The 22952-nt window shown below is 40.6% G+C and overlaps 1 protein-coding gene across 1 annotated transcript; it reads left to right on the plus strand.

Moving 5' to 3' along the window:
- The first annotated feature begins 17929 nt into the window (after nucleotides 1–17929).
- On the plus strand, nucleotides 17930–21906 carry LOC146627542 (monocarboxylate transporter 13). The gene is made up of 5 exons (XM_085357184.1): nucleotides 17930–18164; nucleotides 18656–18799; nucleotides 18879–19585; nucleotides 19878–20118; nucleotides 21701–21906. The coding sequence occupies exons 1-5, from the start codon at nucleotides 17930–17932 to the stop codon at nucleotides 21904–21906; spliced, it is 1533 nt and encodes a 510-aa protein (XP_085213310.1).
- The last annotated feature ends 1046 nt before the right edge of the window (nucleotides 21907–22952 follow it).

Below are 22952 nucleotides of genomic sequence, written 5' to 3' on the forward strand. Positions count from 1 at the left end.
GAAATGGTTTCTCCATTCTCAAATATAAACTCCAGGTAAACGATTAAGAAATTGCATAATTATTCCAAATGTTTCTAAATCAGTGACAAAAGGAACGGACATGGAGGAAAAAAAGGTGTTTTTATTTGAATGAAGACGAGCGTGAGTGAGAGAGAGTGAGCACTAAAACCATGAAATGTACTTTGCAACGCTCCAAATAAAAGCTCTCCTAGTAATCTGAGAGAAATCCGTTTTCTGGTCTGTATTTTTTTTCCTTGGTGCGATGGTCTAATCTCTGCTCATCTGGGATGCTCAATCAGAGTCCTACTGCTGAACATTTACTCTGAGAAGAAGAAACAGAAATAGCTGCCGCTGCCAGACAGAGAAGTATTCTGTGAATTCTGTGGCAATCCGCTTCTTACATCACCTTCTCGTTTTCATGCGCACAATTACAGCACTGTGGAAGAGCGTCTCTCTAATGTCTAATCTAATGTTTTTAAGACAGCGGTCTCTGGTTATTGTTGATCTTCGTGTCTGGAACAAATCTGTCCTCATCTACTCTGTTTAATCCCGCTGTGGCCTTTGGACCTCTCAGAGTTCTTTTACTGAGAAGAGTTGCCTGCAGCACCGTGGGGTCCAAGAAGGTTGTGGAGGCACGCAGGGACATGACAGATGTGGATGTAATCTAGATTAAAGTTGGGATTAAAACCCCCACAGGGAAACGGGTTACTGCCTGAAACTCAACTTCATCCAGTTGCTTCAAATAAGATTTATCTTTTTTTTTCTCTATTAATTCAGTGGCAATTTCTTTTGCTTTATTGTGGTTTTCATGCCTTAGAATTAAGATTTACATGCACATGATGAAATATAATGTATTTTACAAAGTTTTTTATCCATCTGTATACTCAGTAGGTAAAGACACATTGATATTATAAACAGTATATAATGGGGTTTTGCAACACTGATCATAACTCGTATGGACCATTATTCTAAAAGCAGCTACGGGGGATCAAGTATTCTCATATGTCTGTGTAGCTCATCGTCACAAATCATTACTGATGCTCAAAAGTAAAGTTCAGTCCAAAAAGTCACTTACACGTCAAAGACAAGAAAGATGAATGTTTGATAAAGACCTTTTCAAGGACTTTCGCTTTTGAGCGGCACTTTTTAAACGACTAAAACATTTTATTCTAACTTGAAAATGTTCTAATATTTTCTCTTTGCAGAAAGTTGCATTAAAAAAGTAATATCATTTAGGATGTTGGAGCCAGCAGGGTGTTTGCTAAATAAAGCTAAGCCCTTTAATTTTTTGTACAGGAATCAGCCCATTGTTTTATGAAGGTTGTGTGGGGTCAACCCTCAAAAAATATCTTTGTGTTTTACATTTTTATTTGACCTTTCCAGTCAACACATCACCATTTTTGCATTAATAAGGCAAATATATGTAGAAGAAGACACGCAGACACGGAGGCGAGAAGGCCATGAAAAAAAAAGTATATTTAGACAGTCTGTGTAGAACAAAAAACGACTGTTACTTAGCTAGCCGGTGGTCACGTGCAGGTGTTTAATGCAGTTTCAAATCATCATGGTAAGCTAAGCTAATTACATCCTGGCTCTGTCTCCATACAAACATAACAGCAGCAATAATCCTCTTACCTAACTCACATGGTTAGATAAGAAAATAAGAACGAGCATCCAGTGCATTTTCCAAAAAGGACAGTGCTCAGCGCAATTATCTGCTCACACTGTATCATTCTTATGTATCAATCTTAACAGGTTTTGATTAGCATTGGTAACAATAACAAAAATGTCTCAATTATATAATTTTGGACAAAGCAATGCTACGAGTTATTCAAATAAAGAAATCACACAGGAGGGATCAGAGGAAGACATTTGTTAAGTTTTAAGTAAGTTTTCTATATAAAGACCTATTGGCCATGCTTGTAGCCAGAATTATGTAATGTAGTGAGGGACTGACACACCAGAGGGGAACACAGCTGAACCTAATTAGACACGACGAGACACAGACCTTCAAAGTAAAACAGGAAACTCACAAACTGTTTTACAAACACAAACTCAGAGGCATGGACAGAGCACAGAAGGGAGAACACTAAAACCTTAAGAACTAATACAAAATAAGAATCAACACAAAACACAAGATGATATCAAAATGAAACACAAAACTCTGGGTCACCGATCCAGGACCATGACACTTTCTCTCTTTCTTGCACGGATAAACTGTCTCTCACACGCCTACTTATTTTTTCATCCATGGTTTTAGGGGGAGTATTTCTTGCTCATTGACAGTCGAAAGGTCGCTGCATGCATTCATTGTTCCATGATGTGGGCGCTGAGGAACCCTTTGACAATGTGATAAGAAAGGCTGAACAAATAAAGTTAACTTGAAAAATGTGTATGTCATGCTTCTGGTAAAATAAGAACGGAGGTGCACAGCGTGGATGTGGTAGAGGTGTTTGGATGGAGGTGAGGATTGGGACTCAGCATACAGCAGATGGAGCATCTGTCATGTATGTCGCTTCTAGCTCTGTGGCATTAAAGAAATCTCAGCAGACGCTTATTACAGTTTTGGGGAAGGAAGAGAAGAAGAAGAAAGCTTGATGGTATAAGTCTGTCATGATGGTAGCTCAGGTAGGCCCCAAAGTCAGGCTTTGCCATTATCCAGAGACATCAGCTGCCCTCACTGCCAGTCAACATCTACTAATGCTTGGCACTACTGTTTAAGCTGATTTATCCTGCACACAGTTCTGTGCATCTGCAAGTTACTTTGCAACCCACCCTAACCTCACCTCTTTTTTCACAACCCTAATCAAGGTCATTTCTGTTTTCATTCATTCTTTCTGTTTTCTGGGTCTTCTCTCAGCTGGTCTCATGCCCTGCAGCATTCGGTGTATGTGGATGGGTATGGAGCTGTGTTACCCTTGCCTTATGCATTTTATATGTGGATGTGACGAATTGAAGAGCCCCAAAACAGTCACACCACCAAATACGTATAAGTCACTGCAGATGGAAGCAGTCCCAATACAAAGTAGGATATTCTCCCTGGTGGTTAATACACGTGAAGTTACATTTACCAATATGGTAAATCATCCACCCTGGCAGAAACTTTTAAAGAGCAGCTCAGCAGATTATCTGTGTGGTATGTGTTGTTTTTTTTAAAAAAAAGGTTAATATTTGGTGTCACCATTTTTCCATTAACTTTTTTAAAGATGATAAATAAACATACAATGCTTGAAAAATTTATGAGACCACCACTCATTGTGAGGTTTATGCCACAGATGCCCTAAATTAATGCTACTTATCATTACCAAAATCATTTTTATGTTTTTTTATGGTTCACATCGTACAAACTCTATAATCAAATTGTATCCAACAACTTTCAAATGTACTGTTTTAAAAGATAAGCTGAAAAAATGGCAAAGCAAATGATTCATTTTATACCAAATTACGCTTATTTAACTGCAGAAGAATTGGGGTTGGTGGTTGATTTTAATTGGTGATTAATTTCTGACTGATCAGAGAAGTCTTTCCTGGCTTTGGGTTTAAGAACATGAATTTTGTAATTTGCTTAAAAGATAATGATGTAATTTTCTCAAATATACTTAAATTACTGATGTTGTCTTGTTTTATGACGTGTCTGTGAAGGTCCTCAGTCATCCAGGTCATCGTAGTCTAAGGAGCTTGCGAAGCAAAGCGTCTGGACTTCTTTGAGTTACTTGAAGACGTTTCACCTCTCATCCGAGAAGCTTCTTCAGTTCTAAGGTCAAATGGTGGAGAGTCCCAGATAGAAACCTAGTGGGAGTTTCCCCCCACAGAGGGACAAAAGGACCCCCTGATGATCCTCTAATCGCCTGAGCCAAGGTGGGAAACTGGGTGTGGGTCCCAATCAGCCAGAGTTTCGGGTGTGTTCATTGTGAAACCTGGCCCCACCTTATCATGCGAATTCCTGAGGTCAGATGGCCCAGGATGTGAGTGGGCGTTAAGGCGTCTGGGAAGGGATCTCAAAACTGGATTATAGATGGCAGAGAGTTGGTGTCGTAAACCCCGCCTCTGTTCAAAGATGGTCGCTCACAGTGGACATAGATGGCTTCTTTCACTCCTCTTTCAAACCATCTGTCCTCTCTGTCCAAAATGTGAACATTGGCATCCTCGAAAGAGTGACCTTTATCCTTAAGATGCAGATGGACTGCTGAGTCTTGTCCTGTGGAGGTGGCTCTTCTGTGTTGTGCCATGCGCTTGTGAAGTGGCTGTTTGGTCTCTCCAATGTAGAGGTCTGGGCATTCCTCGCTGCACTGTACAGCGTACACCACATTGTTAAGTTTGTGTTTTGGCGTTTTGTCTTTCGGGTGAACCAGTTTCTGTCTGAGCGTGTTGCTGGGTCTGAAATACACTGGGATGTCATGCTTGGAGAAATGCTTGTTTTATGACATATAGTCAAGCACTGTATATTGACATATGCTACAATATTCCTTATAAATTACATATACATATGCATGTATCATAGCACTTTACCTCAGTTAATGAACTGAGTGATCATGTTGAGACTTATCAGATTTTTGTCTGGTGTCATGCTGGGGGGAGACCCACCAGTCTTCAACAACCCAAACTCCCAAAGACCCAAGAGCCACGTAAGGAGGAGAAGTAGCTGTTTAATATTCAAAGCCAGCTTTGCTTTCATCCTACATTTGTACTGATGACAGCTAAGGCTACAGTTAACTGGTGTTAGCTTGTCGGAGGTGCTGTAATTTTCATAGTGAAGCTAACACTTGAATTTCAGTTGTTCCACAGCCATGAATTATTACAGGTTCAAGACAGCAGTGAGAAAAGGGTATCGTATGTGCTTGTAGGGACACGTGAAGTGAGCTGCTTGTTTTAATCCTTGGAGCAGTCCTTGTGAGTAGATGTGCAGATTTTGATTTTAGAAGTATGATTATTTTTAACATTTTTTGTTCTGGAATAAATAAAGTTGAGAAATATTTCATACTACAGGTATTACTGGTTGTAATAAGGTCAAATTGCAAAATTGTAGGATTTTCACCTTTCCTTTTCTTTTTTTGTAGCAGTTTTACTTCAGGGAGGCTGCTGCTAATGTGGCGAGAGGGTGATTCTTGTACTGCAGAGATGTTCAGGCCGGTGGTGCAACTGAAGTTGCTTTGCAGCGTCATCTGTATGACATCTTTTTTTCAACACAACCAATTTGTAAATCTCAAACATTTTCCTATATAGCAAATTTTACCTTGATGTGAGATTATGCACTGATTCTGTGATGCTGGGAAATCCCCCCACTGAGCATTTCTCTTCTTTGTTACAAGAAAGAATTTTCTTAATTCCCTCCATGTCATGAGATAGGATAAGCTGGTGTTTGATTTTCCACCATAGGCATCATAGTTGATGCACACCATAAGATATATGGTAAGATATGGATCCAATTAAACTGCACAGGCACAGACTATCAGCACAGAAATCCCTACAGAGGACATATCCCACCATCTAGATAGAGAGCACTTGGCTCAGACCGCAAATGTAGATTTTAATCAGCCGAATGAGTCTTTCTCGTGTCCCAGTGTGTTTTCTCACTCTAATTTAAAGGAAGAAAATGGAAAAGGGAAGAAAATGCATTCTGCCATTAATGTTCGACTGTAGGGACACTGAACCAGTTTGTTCCAAACAAAACCAAAAAAACATGAATCTCAAGAAAAAGACAAACACAAGCTGTTGTTGATGGGTTTCTATGTGATTTAATATTTGAATATTTGTTAGTGGGAAATCAGAGGATTTGTGTAGATTTGATAAAAATATAAAAGACAGAAAAAGGAGAGACAGAGGAACATCAGAGAGAGGGAGTGGACAGAGAAAACAAGAGTCTCTGTAAGTGTCTTCTTATCTAAAGCCAAGCACATTTTTCTGCTCCATAGTGAAATGAATTATGTGCCCTTTATTACGTGGCAGCTTGACTTGATGGTCCACTGCCCTTTAATACCTTATAATAACAGAGGACTCACACAAACACGCTCACATAAAGACAGTGAACTTGGTAAAAGATTAACACAAACATGCTAAAAAATGTCCTGGAAAGCTCAGGAGGAGGGAAGCTCAAGTAGTTACAGTGAGGCTCGTAATAAAAAAAGTCCTTCAGAGCTTCACAGTCTTCGCAAGATTTGCAGCAGATTTTATTCACTGAAGTATTTTACCATCCTCTGCAAAGGCGACGTTTAGTGTCTGTAAACATTCATGCTCTAGCAATACCCCTGATTAACTCTGCTTACCCAGGACCTGCAAGCCAGCACAGAGGGACAGAAAGGGGAAATCAGCTGGCCAGACCAGCATCAAACTGAATATAATACAGTCGTTAAACATTCCTTTTCAGCTGTGTTGAACTCAAAGATTACCTGAGGCTAACCAGATAACTGTTTACAAAAACCAAACCTCCTGTTACCTGTGGATACAAATTAAAAGGGAAGAGGAGAAACAACAATGCAAGTAGGTAACATGCATACAAACAAAGGCTTCTGTACAATGAGGCCACCAACACATAATCCACATCTTTGATGTATAAACCCGGTTCATTTAGGATGCTGTGTAAAAATTGAATTCAGTGATTTGCAAATCTCATGAAATTATATTTTATTTATAACAGAAAACAGAAAACATCTCAAATGTTTAAACAGAGAAAATTCACCATTTGAAGTTATCTTTAATATTATGGCAGTAACACATATCAAAAACGTTAGAACTAGGGCTGCCACAAACGATTATTTTGATAGTCAACTAGTCACCAATTATTTTTGTGATTAGTCGATTAGAAACTACATCATTCGGATTGTCTACATTCAAAGGAACTACTTCCTCTTCCGCCTTCATACTTATGTGCGAAATACGCTGTATTAATGTCTGGCAGCCGCTGGCGCGTGAACTCACAACAATGGCTGAGCATAATTGTGCGGACTTATTTTACCTCCACAAACAGCTGAGACGTGGTTCACGATACATGTGGCAAAAAAGTGAGGTGTTGTGGCCATACTTGCCAACCTTGAGACCTCAGAATTAGGGAGATATTCAAAGGGCTGTTGGGGGAGGGGGGGTGATAAATACATTTTACAGTGTTTATTTATCGGATAAAATACGTTAAATGTCACCGTTATTATTGGCCGGTGTTCTGGGAATCCATCCTACCTGGAAAAACATCCTACCCAATGTACCCGGCTTGGAAACAGCGGGGGTGTCCAAATTCAGAGGCTGCTTCCACCTGAGGACCCGGCCTTTCTAAAGAAAGCCGGGTAGTACGTCACGAGCTCCCTCGGTGGAGTGAAATGTTGCCGTCTGCTCCTTGCTATCTAAAATATAACCGGGCGCTGACTTAAACTCTCGACCGTCTCACACTTCTGTTTAATCAGTTTTCTGTTTGATGTTTATTCAGCTGTGTGAAAACCCTCGAGGAACCCACCCGAGGGATTAATAAAATAAAATAAAATTAAATCTAATCACTTTAATCTCAGCCAAACCGATTTACTCACGAATAAATAAAACACTGAAGAAGCCAAACAAGAACATTTTTAAGTTATCAAAGTGACTTAAATATCATGTTTGACCCGAGTAGTGAAAGCCCGCGGGGGTTTGAAGATGATGTGTCGGCTCAGATATTTGAAGTTCACACAGCTACATTCTCACCTGAAAATATGTTCAAAGTTTTTTTGCGACCCAGAAAGAGAAATAAGAGTAATATTAAAACTAAGCAGCTGCCGTCATTGTTGGAAACTGGAATTCGCTGGGCCGCGCTATGAATTCTGCGATATGGTTTTTCAATTTTGTTGTCCGGGTGGAAAATCGGAGAAATTCGGGAGAATGGTGGCTCCGGGAGATTTTCGGGAGGGGCACTGAAATTTGGGATTCTCCCGGAAAAATCAGGAGGGTTGGCATGTATGGTTGTGGCAACATCACTAACCTTGTCACCTCAGAGTAAATCATATCACAGAATATGACGAGCGTTGAGACGAACTGAAGAGGAGGAGAGGGACAGGTGCTGCTAGGGCGAGACAGACGTCTCTCACAGGCAGGCAAGGTGGTCAAATAGCACAACTTCAGTTTTTTTTATTTCTTTATGATGAACTCTGCATTATTAAGTGATAAGAACAAGTAATCTGATGTCCTGTAATCATTATGATGCTATAATTTGAGATACAATAAATAAAATAAGTTTTTGTACAAAGTATCGGATCAGTATCGTCGATACCACCCTGAATATTACTTGGTATCAGATCGGAAAGGAAATCAGTGGTATCGCACATCACTACTGAGGAGGGCCACGCTATGAATTCTGGGATAGGTTGAGCCACGAAGTATTCACCCGACCCATCCTTCAAATCTGGGGAAATGAAGGGCGCATTTGTCCGAGTCTTAGCATTTGGACAGTCTTCGTCGTGTCGCTGTAGCGTAATCAGCCTACAAATGCAGGTACAGGAGGATGCGGTTCCTGAATTTGGACGCTGCTTCTTCTTCTTCGGGGTTTAACGGCAGCTGGCATCCTTGTACATGCAGTGCTGCCATCTTCTGTTTCAGTCCGTTATTACACTCTTAAATCCTACTACTTATTCCTGCATGTTTTGGAATCTTACAAAGCTTCAAACGACGCGTCGACTATTAAATTAGTCGTCGACGACATCGTGACTAGTCGACTAATGGTGGCAGAACAAGGCTGTTTACCACTGTGCAGCACCCCCTCCTCTTTTAACAAAAGTCCATGAATGTCTGGAAACTAAGGAGACCATGTCACAGAGTCCCAGCATCTTCTGAACTGGTTTTGTTACCAAAGTTACCAGATGTGCCTGCAGACACATATAAACTTGAGTGACATCCCATTCTTAATCCATAGTGTTCAATGTCCCACCCTTTGCAGCTATGACATCTTCAGCTCTTCTGGGAAAGCTTTCCACAAAGTTGAGGAGTCTGTTTATGGGATTTTTTTTCTTGCAGAAGTGCATTTGTGAGGTCGGACACTGATGCTGGAGGGGGCAGCCTGACTCACAGGCTCTGCTCTAATTCATCTCATAGGTACTCTATCGGGTTACTGCGCCATGCTGGAATTCACTGAGCTCCTGAGATCAATCGCTTCTTTTATAAATGTGTGGAGGTGCTTAGGTGCCTGGTTTTTTCCCCGTTGGCTATGGAAGTGCCTGGAACTTCTGAATTCAATGATTTGTTTAAATAAACCTAATGAACACAACAAAGTGCTGCTAGTCTAGTCTTAACTGCAGGGGAAAGATACTTACTAGCATCACATTGTTTGAGTGTCCCACTTAACACGACTGAGTCAAGCACAGGAGCCAGAGTCAGGACACCGGTGCAAGGTTTGTGATCCCCCCTTGTGTGAAAATCTTTTTTCACATTTCTATAGATATATATCATCCATGGTATCCACTGCTATTGAGGTTGAGCACACTTAATGGATAACAGGAATAGCTCAGTAGGTAGTGTTTGTTTTGTTCCATATTCATATTCATCTAATTTCATCAACACCACAGGAGATTAACAAAAGAGCCACTTGTTTGCACTCCCAGGTCAAGAACCATTACCATTTTGCATATGTGTTAAGAGATAACATGCTAAGGTTCTAGAAATGGTGGGACAGATTATCTGGTGAACACTGGCGTGTTTGCACTGTCATTGGGGTGGCTGTGGCTCAAGTAAATAGCTCCTTTGCTCCTCCTGTGTACATGTCAATATATCCTTGGACAAGAAGATGAACCCTGAGTTGTCCTTGATGCTTTCATTGGAGTGTGAGTGTGTGAATGTTAGAAAATATGCTTAGGCATGGATAAAACATTATATGAATATATGTGTGATTAGATGAATGAGACTTGCAGTAGGAAGCACTTTGAGTGCCCAGCAGGAGTATTTGGAGTATACTGCATCATTAGCATGCACAGCTCATAGAGCATCTAGCAAAATTGTGTTACTTTGTAATGTTACATTTTGTAACATATTTTCTGTAATAAATTAGTTAGTGGTGCAGTTTCTATGACGGTACAGTCGCAGAGATGATAGAACTCTAAATATTATGCAATTCAAAGCAAATAGTCCATCAAAGAAATAGCATAATGGGAAGCATCATAGCCTACTGAAGCAGTGGGAATGTTCAGAATTCAGGGGAAGTATTCCCCTGTGAAATCGTTATTTAAAAAACAAACACTCCAACACCAGCTGATCCCACTCTTTAAGTCCAAGCTTCCAACTCATTACCTGTAAAGACTCATTCCTTGTGTTTACAGGTAACACAAGTGTGAGCAACCTTGTGCTTGTTAGCAACCTCCTGCTTTAACACATCTTTCACCTGGAGACCAGAGCAAGACACGAGCAGGTGAGGGCGAACCATCCATTTATTTCAGATTCGGTTTGAACTGCTGCAGATTTTTAAATATTTTATGAAGGAATGCTAATGTGTCTCTTTGTACACTAGTATTACTGTGAGCGAGAACTAGCATATATGTCAAGTTGAAATTATGGAGTGTAACAAGGACATAAGCCATTCAAGAGCACAAAATCATTTGAGTCCAATTGAGTCATCTTGTTTAGTCCTGTTTGATCTTCTGCTGGAAACAACAAATTAGGTTTAAAACTACAGGTTACAGAGTACCGAGAGGCAGAGAAAAAAATGTAAATGTAATTTTTTTTAATGAAGACATCAGACAATAGCCCACTCGTTCTGTGAGTAACTGTGATCTGATCCCATGCTGCGCAGGGAATGAGACGAGACAAGAGGGAAGAGAAAAAGTAAAAGTTGTTGCTCATTTTCGCTCTGTGTGTCTGTTAATTTAGTTCCTGCAATATTTCAAACTGGTCATCTGTGGCAAAATCCTGAAAATTCCAGTGATTTGGCTTCGTTTTTCTGAAGAATGATAGTGGTAAGTGCTAGACTCGCCAACAAAGACTTCCTGTGACTAGTTTATGCCTGCCTGTTAAATCCTTTCAATGTGAAGCAACGGGAGTAGGGAATGTTCGGTTTGTGCTGGCAGAAGCTTAATCTGTAACACTGTTACTAATGCATTACATTATTTGGTGTTTGTGATGGAACCTTTTTTGTTAAAAAATGCAACTCTTTGCCAAACTAATGCAAGAATGTGGCATCTCCCAGGGCGTGCAGCACAAAGGCTGTGAACCACAAATGTATTGTTTTTATCACTGAAATGTTTATTAATGAGGTTTACAGGTTACTTTGAGCTCTTTATCAAACCAAACACTGCTGATTATTTTTAATGTAAAAAAAAGGGCGGCGGGGGGTGGGGGGCAGTAGAATAGAAGACTAGAAGACCTGAGTTCGGTTGGCTTGTTCTTCCTCCTGTCATCATCAAAAACACTGCCATCTGGGCAGGCCCACACACACCTGTGCTTTCTGGGAGTTTGCCACGGAGAGGCAAGCAAAGACTGAAGCATTCAAGCAAAGGTGGAGAGATGGGACAGAAGGGTGATGCAAGGAGAGACTGTCCTTCAGGTAGACTACAACTTTTACTCTCTTCAGCCCATTTACATGGTTGGACAAATACATAAAAAGGATACAGAGAGTGATTTTGGAGCAGAAACATAGATGGAAGTGAGTGAGAGAGGCAATACTTCTTTTCTGTGTTCTACCAACTTTTCTCCATATAAAGCTAACTCCTACACCAAACCCGTGTTATCCCCAAGGGGTTCATATTCCTCCACATATGGACTGAACATTGTAATTCCTGTGGACGCCCGTACAAAGCAGCCTTGGGGCAGCATCGATGCACCTGTTCATGTGGCATGAATTAACCGACATCTACATCAAAAGGGTCAAATCTATACCCCCCAGGGCATGTTTTGGCTGAGTTTGCGTGTATCTGCAGAATTTTTGACAAGGCTGTCAGCCACTCTCCAGAGGAAGCCCCTTCCAATCCCCCCCTCTCTTCTTCACTCACTAGAATAATTCACACTCAGCTATAAACAAAACCGACTGCCAAACATTCTTGGGGGCTGAGTGTGTGGAGAAGATTGAAAGGATATCTGCAAGTTTTTGAGGTGTGTGAATGTGGGGTGTGTGCTGCAGTGTGTGTGGGTTGGTGCGAGTGATTGTGTGATATGGTTTTTAAGCAGGCTTGAATCCTAAATGATCATTGACTAAACTGTTTTGTGAAGGAGAAGGAGACGAAAGAGTGGGGAAGGTGCCAAGGGCCAGTTTTACAGAACACGACCAGCCTAAAAATGAGCTCCAAAGACATCTTTCAACTCTCACTGGCTTGGGAACCTTTAGTGCAGAGTTCACAAACTCATTGGTCTTTAATTAAAACATCAGAGGCTAATCAAAACGATGCCCTGTTGCATATATGAATTTATAATGAACTGAAACATATTATCCACTTTTTCTTTAGCTACAAGGACATTTGGAAACTGGGAAGATAAAAAATACCCAAAAGATTTAAATCGCTCTTGCAATCCTTGATGTGGTGTGTGTGTGTGTGTGCGTGTGCCAAGCCTCCAGTAGGATCTGAGTTAAGATTTGTCTTTCATTGCAGACAAACAGACTGATCGGTTGAAGTTGATTTGCTGGACATTTGGCTGCACTGCTAATCAGAGAGCAGGAATGAGGTCCAGTGGTCTGATGCCAGCAGATTCTTTTCCTGTATGATTACAATCTCTTTGTTCTTTTCCAATGACCTTGGCTCATCACACAATCGAGTGTCTGATTGCATCACACGTAGCCCCCGACTGCCTTGTTAGCTTTCATGGCCATTACTGCGGTGCATGTGTGAGTGGCTGTTGGACGCAGTTGGTGTGCATCGGGGAAGTTCTGTCTTGTCTAATACTCTCATTGCTGTGTGTTGGTGACATGCACAAATGTTAAAAATGCAAATTTACGTTCACACAGCTAGTGTGAGGCAGTATTGATTTAGCTGGGTGGCAATTTGCTGCTAATGACACAAAGAGACAGACAACCATTCACAGTCACAGTCACACCTGTGGGCAATTTAGAATCCCCAGATAATCTAACCCCACAAACTGCATGTCTGTAGACTATGGGAGGAAGACGTACCCAGAGAGAACTCGTGCAAACCTCATATAGAAAGGTCTCGGCCAGATGGCAGATTCAAACCCAGGACCTCCTGGATGTAAGCCACAGTGCTAACCACTGTGGCTCTGCTACCCATTTACCAAACTGTTGATTTAATTACTTCCAATGGTCCTGCAAGCAAGCGCGAATGTGAGTGTAAATTATGTCTGTGTACTGGCCCTGTGGAGGACTGCCTAACTGTTTGGACTGTGCCACAATGATGGCCACAACCAGAAGATGGGTAAATATATGGATGGATGGTGCAATACAAATCTTTTAACTGAGGCTAGTGTGGCTAAAAATAGTGCACACAGAGGAAGTGTGTAACTAAAACACCTGTTGCATTAGAAGAGTGAGAGGAAGCTGGCTGTCATGTAACTTCTATGGGCTTCTTTCAAAGCGGTGTTCTGCATTTCACTTTTGTTGCATCACCATCGTGACTGGAAATGAAGAAAAAAAGAAACAACAGTAAAGCTTTAGTCAGCATTTCAGTTAGCCGTGCGTGCAGCAGAATGAATGCAACGCTGGCCATGAAGTATGCTACAAATTTTCCCTGTAGCATTGTGCTTTTAAAAAACGTAACATGGCTCTGGATTCCCTCATAGGCACAAAGATCTGAGACTGTGTGTGAAAAACAGAAAGTTGACTTGTTTGGTGACGTGTGGGGGCAGCCTGTGCAGACAAACACGTCTCTGCTGCAATAACAATAACAGACATGAAGCCAGATACAGTGAAGACAGGCATCAGAGTCCACCCTCCACTGAACAGCACAGTTAATAACACCACCCTGTGCACTGTGTCAGGCTTCAGCAGCACATATTCATTATTCAAGTCTCCATCTCCATCTATACCACTATCCCACCTTCCCCAGCATAGATTTGTAATTCATCACCCATTCTTATAAATCTTTAATTGTTTTAAAGCACTCGTTGGTACGTGTATGTCTGTGTTCTGGGCATTACAAGCAAGCTTTCGCATGAACGTACAATTACTAAAGATACTCTAAAATAGACTGGGATAATTCTTCTGCTGATGTTACATAACAGGAATACATCCAGGAGAGGTAGACTGGTCTAAATTATTACCTGGGTGTTGGACAGATGCAGAGAAAGAAGATTGATTCTTTTATTCCATCCCCCACCGTTTCTGTCTCGCTAAGCTCTAACACCTAAACAGCACTGCCACGCAGTGACCTTCACCACAACACAGGAAAGCTATCTGAAATTTGAATTTACTGAAACAAAGAGTGCGAGTCATCCCCAAATCACATTTATGGATATTATTTTTGAAAATATCAAATTCAACATAGGTTAAGAGTACACAGAGTATATATACTTTTACCACTGACAGAAGATTTAATGTGATCGATGAAGCAGGAAGGATCATTTGCTTCCCTATTAAAGGAAGACTTCTCTCTTTGCTGCCGTCTGCTGACTCACAAGCCCACATAAACTTGGCCCAAACAATGTGCACTTGGCTTTGTAAAGATCCACACTAACAATCTGGCACACCACAAACATTGGTACCGTGCCTCTTTAGTGAACTGTAAAGCTCATAAAAGAGACAGTTCATGAGCAGAATTAATAGTTTGCCAAAGTTTATTGGCAGGTTGTACCACTGAGAGGTGGTTAAAGGAGGTTTACGAGGGGTTTGTCCCAGGTGGTTGTGGGATAATGATGTCACATTTGCATGTCCTTATTTTACCTTTGCTAATGAATATGTCCGTGGTACACAGGAATGGAGCAGATGAATCCAAATCCATCTGATTCAAACACATTCAAGCTAAAATATTATTTATTATGTTATTTTAAAAACAGCACCCGACTAAAAAGGACACCTCATGAATCAAAACTCAGTTTGCTAATTTAAGTATTTTCATTTGAAATAAAAAAAATATATTTATCTTTAGTTTTTCCCTTGAAGGAATCCATTACTAATCATGGGATGACCTTTTTGACGGGATCATATCTTTTTACTTTTACATGGTATAAACAAGTGTTGCTTTGAGCAAGCGTGCACTCCGGGCACCTTTTAACCAACCTTGCCATTTTCTCTTTGGTATATGACGCATTGATCAGAGGAGTCGTGTTGACTGTCTGCAAGGCAGCAACAGAGCAAACGTATCACTTGTGAAAGGACTTGCTGAGCTCTCAGCTGTGTTTTGACGTGCCCGGCGCAGAATACAGTCTCAGTTGTCTGAGCTTGTAGCTTTATCTGCATGTGTGGGTGGTTATCATGGACCACATTAATATGGTCTGTCTTTATTTGTCTATTTTTTTTTACAGATTTCATTATGTTGCGGTCAGAATGTACATGTATTTGAGGGGTGTTGAAACACACAACATCTTCCCTATTGAATGATACTGCTCTATTAAAAGTAGCACGCAAGGCAAAATCGTGGTTTTAAAAAACCCAGGATGTTACAAACAAGTGTCAGATTTGGGGATTTGATTGAGAAGCAAATGAGAACATGCGTTTGAACGTATCGTAGTGATTTGTTAACTGCATGATGGACGCGTCACACTCGTGGTCAGAAAGTTCTGAGTAAACTGAAGTAGCTAAGTTCTCTAATATGAAGCTCTTAACTGATTTACTGATACATTGTTTCCACCTTTGATTGTTGTTAGTTAGTCATTGATATTAAATGTTACAGAGAAACGCATGATTGTGTTTATGGTGTTACTCCTAGCGGATGCTAATGTCCGCATAGTAATTATAGTTTTTATACGTTTTATACGATTTAGCCGAGAAAGGAAAACGATGGCGTTTAAATCTGCACGTGATCTTTCGCTCTGAATGTCTCTCGCTCGCTCGCTCTCACACACACACACACACACACACACACACACACACACACACACACACACACACACACACACACACACACACACACGCACAAACACGTTCACCAAACAGCTGATAAGACAAGTTTAATAAAACTTTGTCCTGCATGTGTCTTTGTTTTCAACATGTCCAGGAACCGTGAGGTACAAAGGTCTATCCAGGTTAGCTGTTCACATGTTGCTCTTAACCTTTTACATCATATTTAATCCTCTGCTGTATTTTATTCCCTATCTCCTTGATTCCTTTACTTAACCCCTTTTCTTACACTTATTGTCCATGCTTGACTTTTGCACCTTTTAACCTCTAACACGAGAAGACGAGCTGCATCTTTTCCTGTGTGAGTAACACCACTACAACCTCAGCATGTGACAAGCCGCTTATGCTTAACAAATCCCACCAAGCTTGGACGGCTGCCCCAAAGGAGGAACATCATGGCTTCATGCTGACCAAGAAAAGTAAGGTAGCAATATTATTTTACATGGATCACATGTAAAATCTAATGCTTTGAATTACACTTTCATTCATCTCATCTTATAATGTTGTTGAGCTGTTGGGGTCATGATCTGGATTTAGGTTCAGACCTCTTTCATTCAAATCCCACAGAAGGTGAATAATCTCCATAATTGAAATGCATGAAAATCCTCTGTTCTCTATGCACTCTGTGCAGTTTCATTATCGGTTTTTGTGTTATGTATGTTTCATCAGCAGAAAAGGGAACTGAGCTAAATCCTATCATGTGTGATAAATTGTGCTCTGACTGTCGTCCAAAGAGACCAAGAGACAAATAACTAACAATAGACGCACTTTACTGTTGTCCTTTTTGGACAGACGCAGAGAAAGATGAAAAATGTCCTTTTTCAGACTAAACGCTGGTTGGAATAAAGAGGTGTTGAATGTCTCGATTTATGACAAATGTTTCATGTTTAGTTGATTCAGCAGGCAGAGTGAGTATGGCTTATTGAAATGAAATGCTGCTTAGACAAAGACTAATCCAGCCCTCGAGATTTTAGTCTTGTGGACACACGTGGTGGTCAGTTTGAGGCAGACATCAAAGGAAGTAAATGGACTGTATGTACTGTCTCATGACCAAAGTTACATTGTCAGTGTTATCCAACTGCACCACACAAGTCATCGTTATCATCGGTCAGTATTGCTTGGTGGGAATTACAGCTGGAACTAAACTCTTAACCTAGGAATCAACATTCGCTCAGTGAGTGTTTATGTGAGGGAAAAACTATTAGAATCAAAAACCTGGTATTGACTTCCACAAGATTTTGCATCCTATCTGGATTTTCTCCATTACACCTGGAAATGAAACTTTATGTGGGATCCCAGTTCATCATAAAAGCTTCTCTGAGTTTTTGTCAGCGCTCTGTACACGAGCCAGGTACATATTACTCAAATATATCCACCCATATATTTTCTTAACCACTTATCAAACTGATGACAGCAGGGGAACTTGAGTCTAAGGGTGGTTGCCTGGTTGTACTGTTACACTTTCGAAGTACAGTGCTCTGTGCGAGGTTGCTGAAGTTGCTCTGTTTTTAGGGACTAAATGGTTATTGGAGACAGAATCGCAGCTCTGGCTCTCAGACATACCTGGGCTGGTCTTGTTGTTGCATGCATTAGTAATTCTGTTCACTGACATCATGATGTACATTTTCATATATTAAGTACAGCAGTTGGGTACTGTACTTAGAAGGTAACTTTTTCACTTAGTACTGACAAATTTTAGCCAGAGGTATCCAGATAAGTCTTTCTGTTTAATGTATTCGTGTCCAAAATATGTTGATTTGCATCTGAAATTAAACAAGAACATCATTCAGATTTAGTAGCTGTTCTGAATATCTTCAGTGCAGAGACACCAGCCAATATCTGTTTACAAATTAAAGTCTCTTATGGAAATTAATATCTTGCTTAACAATTTGACATCAAATGTAAAAGCGCCCAAAAAAATAAATAAATAATAACATACTTGTTTTTCTCCCTGTAGATATTTGACTGTTTAAGGAGCCAGCGCAAGTGAACATGGACTCTGCATCGAGAGCTCAGAGGAGAAGGATAACCATGGCGGTAGCTGCAGCCCCCGACGGGGGCTACGCCTGGTTCATCCTGCTCTCCTGCTTTCTAGTTTTTGGTCTGACCTTTGGGGTCATTAAAGCATTTGGTGTATTCTACGTTGAGATACATCGATACTTTGAAACCACAGCAACAGGTACATCGTGGATCACCTCTATTGCGGTGGCTACCATTCACATTGTAGGTAACTATCAGCAAGTTTTTAATCTTAAGCATGTCTGTATTTAATACAAGCGTATGGAAGCGAGTGTGGTGAGAGTAGACATCGGAGCATCCCGACACATTTTCCTATTTTGACAGTATTATCTCGATGCGTTTACCCTTTAAATGCCCTCCACTTTTTAAGTTGTGGCCACCAGGTGTCGCACTTCTACAATTTAAAAAATGGTTAAACATTTGACACCCGGTTCTTTTCATGCTGAATGAATTCTACTGCATTAATCACAAAACTACCAGGAGAGTACTCAAAATAATAAGATATAATTTTGAACCCAACTGTTAGGATAGTTTGGTTATATAAATTATATAGCTGGACAATAAAGGACACTCTTAAGTCGACGATTAAAATTCTAAGCAAGTTACAGAACAGATTAAAAAGCATCTGTTATACTATGAAGTGTGTAAATGTTGTTATGGAATCAGTTATATGAGTATGTCCTATGTGTCCATTTGCAGCTCCAGTGGCATCTGCACTCAGCGCACGATTCAGCCATCGTGCTGTAGTGATAACGGGGGGTCTGATGTGCAGCTTAGGAGTTGTATTTGGGGCTTTTGCCAATAACCTCACTGAACTCTACTTAACAGTAGGGTTTCTAAATGGTAAGTGATACAATGCACACAAAACCAACCGAAAACACAACACAGAAAATATCATATTTGCTGTTTTTCTTTGCTACAGGATTTGGCTACGCTTTAACGTGGACGCCCACAGTGACCATGCTGGGCTATTACTTTGAGAAGAGGCGCCCGGTGGCAAATGCCTTATCCAGCTCAGGAGAATGCATTTTTACCTTTGTCCTCACCCCTTTATTTCAGCTGCTGATTGACAGCTTCTCTTGGAGAGGTGCTCTGCTGATCTTAGGGGGTCTGCAGCTTAACCTGTGCGTAAGTGGGATGTTGTTGAGGCCCCTGAAAGCCACCAAAGATCCTACTAATGGCAGTGAGATAAAAGCTGCAGAAGAAAGCTTGGAAATCAGATCAGTCTCTAAAGAGGACTTGGATGAGGTCAAGTCCAGCTGCCATGTAGGGAAAGAGCTGGAGGATGCTGATGAGTGGAGAGTGGAACTATGTTTTGAAGATCCCAGTGACAAACATGATATGACTGAAGAATCAACCAGCAGAACTAAGTGGACTGAACTAAAGAACAAAATTCTTCTGTATGTAGATTATACCCTCATTACAAATGCTCAGTTCATGATCTACTCTATGTTTGGGGTGTTTGCTGCTCTGGGTTTCTTTGCCCCAGCTCTGTTCCTGGTTCCCTATGCCCACAGTAAAGGGATCGAGGAGTACCAGGCAGCTGCTCTTATGTCCATCTCTGCAGTGCTGGACCTCTTTGGAAGAGTGTTTTTTGGCTGGGTGGCAAACCTGAGACTGACAGAGACGGTGCGTTCAATGTAATAATGAACCAGACCTAGAACCATACTTTGAAAATCACATGATAGCAAAGTGCTTCTTATTAACAGTATTACAGATCAAACAGATATGCCTGTTGAGCAAGAAATATTGTAGGTGATGGGTGAAACAATAAGTAAATCATTACAACTTAATATCTACGGAAAGGTAAATAATGCATCGATACTTGGGATGTTCCCGGCGACTCATTGAGAAAAAAAATGTAACTAGCCCTCTAGTCTGAAACTAAGAAACACTCTAATGCACTGTTTCCCATTTCCAGGTGCAGCAGCTGACGGCTACAGTGATTCTGCTGGGTACAGTGTTACTGCTATGCCCGTTGGCTACCTCGTTTTCAGAGCTGGTTGCTTTTAGTGCAGTTTACGGGCTGGTGTATGGTGCAACGGTTGCCATTCACATCACTGTGCTGGCTGAGGTTGTGGGCATCCAGAGGCTCGGAAGTGCACTGGGGTTCTTCATGCTTATACGCAGCAGCGGAGGCCTGCTTGGACCACCTATTGCTGGTGAGTTTTTATAGTGAACACTAAAAACAACAGACATGTTAAACCTTCTGTGAATATCACAAAAGAAATGGATTTTTAACTTTATGTTGTTGCTGTGAAACTCATCCATTTAGGTGTTGTGACTGCAAACTAAAAGGTATAATTATTGAATTGTTGCTTTATATTAACATTTCTATTTGCAAAGCTTTAGAAACATTTCAAGGTCGCAGTGTCCCCTCACATTATCCAATACATAAAGTCTTACACAGTGGTTGTGCTTATGCATTTTTCTACGATGTAACTGCAGCGCACTGAAGCTCAGTGGAATCAAATGAGATTTTGATACCTTGCTTACATTCAGTACTGCTTTACAATTAATAATGGATTTCATCAAATGTCCATCTGACAGAATCCTTGTTATTCTATTTACACTTTCTTTTGTATTTAGAGGGCAAGTGGGTAAAAATCACATTATGATGCTACTTTATGTTTATTTTACAGCTGATCGCTTCCAAATATGTCTTTTTCTTGTTAAAGAGAGGCTCTTTCCCACTGATTTTTCCTTCTGTTACACTGCATTGCAACAGCAGCTGCAGTAACTATGCATGCAAAGCAGAAAAAAAGAGCAAAGAGATGACAAATGGCAAATAGACGCCTAACTGGAAGTGCATGTGTCCTTTTTTCAGCTATTTCATCTCACCACCTTGCCAAGATATATTTAAACGAGTTGCAAATATGCCATCATACATCTCCAGTAATCTGTCTGCGAATTTAATTAAAAAGGCATTTCTTGAACTAAATTACAGTAAAATGTTTTTCTGCTCCTCTCCTCTCTCTGTGCAAACCAACACATACCATGAGCCCCGCCTCCCAAATCAGCGAGGATTTAACCTGATTATGGAGGTTGTGACTCACATTCACACACAACACTAAAGAAAAGCAGTTAATAGAGATTAGAAAACATCCGGTGTGATTTGGCATGCAGACAGACAGATACGCTGCCTTTGGTGGAAGATTTATGGTTATTTGATTTTTCTTTAAACAAAAGAAAATGTTGCATAGAAAAATATCAACAAATACTTTTCAGTCCTCCCCCAGTTTCTTACTTTCCTGCTGACATTTAAAGAATCTTTTTATTTATTTAACTCCCTAAAAATCTCTTAATTTGGATAAAAGTGACACCCCCCACATTTAAATGTTGAATTAAAGAACACGCTCAAGGCTGAAACTGACCTCAAATATAGTTAAATGCTCATTGAAGTGAAGTAGATGCAAATATAGCCAGTGGTGTCCTATTTTTAACTTAACATGGTTCCTCTGACACAGAGGCTATTTCTAACTACTTCTACTACTTTGATGACCGGAGACTTGATGGATTTTGAGGATGCATCAAAGATTCTATTTATGTTTCCTTCATGTGCGTCGCTGGCTTCATTGCCTTAGGATGAACCTAATGTTAGTGCAATCCAATTTCTGCCTCAGTCTTTTGCTTGTTCATGAACAATAACATAGCTTAAACATTGTTGTGTTTGTTGGTTTTTTGACAGCGCAGGTGAATTCCAGTGATGAATAGATGTTGTCCCACTTCTACTTTTCCTTTTAGGATTCTTCATTGACAAGATGAGTGATTATGGGACAGGTTTCCTCATGGCAGGGGTGTCTCTCATTGTCTCTGGCTTGTTCCTGCTCCTCCTCCACATAACGAACCGAAGAGGTCAGGGCACAGCTAACAAGAGCCAGAGTACACACAAGGACAACAAAGGACAAAGTCTAGGAGGGGAAGAAAAAGAGGAGCAGGACATGACATGATATTCTGCAGTTGGTGAGTTTAAAATGGTGACTGAGCCAAAGATTGCCATCAAAAAAGGAAAAAGAAGAAAGCAAGGACTGGCAAGTTAAACGTCAAAAACTGTCACCCTGCCATATGTTGCTTTTACGTACACAAACGTCACACAAAATTTCCACTGGAAATAAAGAAATTGTCATTTTGTCATTTTGATATAAACACTTCGCAACCCTCTGTTTACTTTTCACAAAGCACAATTTTACAAAGCGATCTGTCTCGTTTTTGTTATTTTCAGTGTTAGCAGTGTCAGTTCTGCAGGCGTGTTTGCAGTCAGTGGATAGGAACAAATGTATTGGGGTTTTTTAAAGATGCATTTGAGATTAATTTCAAGAAAGAGCAAGTAGAAACACATGAAAGGGCTAACAGTTTTTAACTGAATGCTCAATGCTTTTTGTACCAATAGACTGACGAGCATTTTGTACGCTCCCCGAAGCACTGGTAGAAAACACTGGGCTGACTCGTCTGCACAAAGCTGTAGTAATGATAAGATTTGACCTGACCGTTCACAAGGTCATTCTCATATGTTAATAAATACAACTTTGTTACTGAACGTCTTTAATCCTTGTATGGATGATGTGTCTGCATGGACGAGTGCGGAGCCGCTACTTTTAAAATGCAACTATGGCTCCCTCCAGTGACAAGATACTGCTATTGCATTTGCAGCCTTCCTAACTGCAGCACTGAGCTGAAAATGCTGATACATACAGATCACAGAGAGGATTACAGACTATTGGGGGGGGGGGAAATTAGTTGCAGTTAGTTGTATGAAATCCTAAACTGTGTGAAGCATCCTCTCCTTTACTTTCAGGCCCCTTGTAAACAGCCCAGACGTTATCTGAACTATTCAAAGCTTCAACATTGGAGTTTGAAACCCACCGGGATTTTTTCCTGTCCTATGCTGTACAATTTTTGGTACATGCAAACCCTGCAGTAATGCAAACACACAGTAACGAGTGTAAATAAATACATCCCTCTTCATAAACCTGTAATAACGAGATCCAAAGTGAGG

The sequence above is a fragment of the Diplotaxodon limnothrissa genome, linkage group LG7, assembly GCF_057381915.1.
Source record: "Diplotaxodon limnothrissa isolate DT_005_m linkage group LG7, D_limnothrissa_male_GT1.1, whole genome shotgun sequence".
NCBI classification, from domain to species: Eukaryota; Metazoa; Chordata; class Actinopteri; order Cichliformes; family Cichlidae; genus Diplotaxodon; species Diplotaxodon limnothrissa.

Bases quoted from the DNA above. Each gene is read 5' to 3' on its own strand.
- LOC146627542 (XM_085357184.1), top strand. From the start codon at position 17,930: ATGGACTCTGCATCGAGAGCTCAGAGGAGAAGGATAACCATGGCGGTA. The intron at 18,165-18,655 runs GTAACTATCAGC...GTCCATTTGCAG, and splicing joins GGCTACCATTCACATTGTAG to CTCCAGTGGCATCTGCACTC. The intron at 18,800-18,878 runs GTAAGTGATACA...TCTTTGCTACAG, and splicing joins AACAGTAGGGTTTCTAAATG to GATTTGGCTACGCTTTAACG.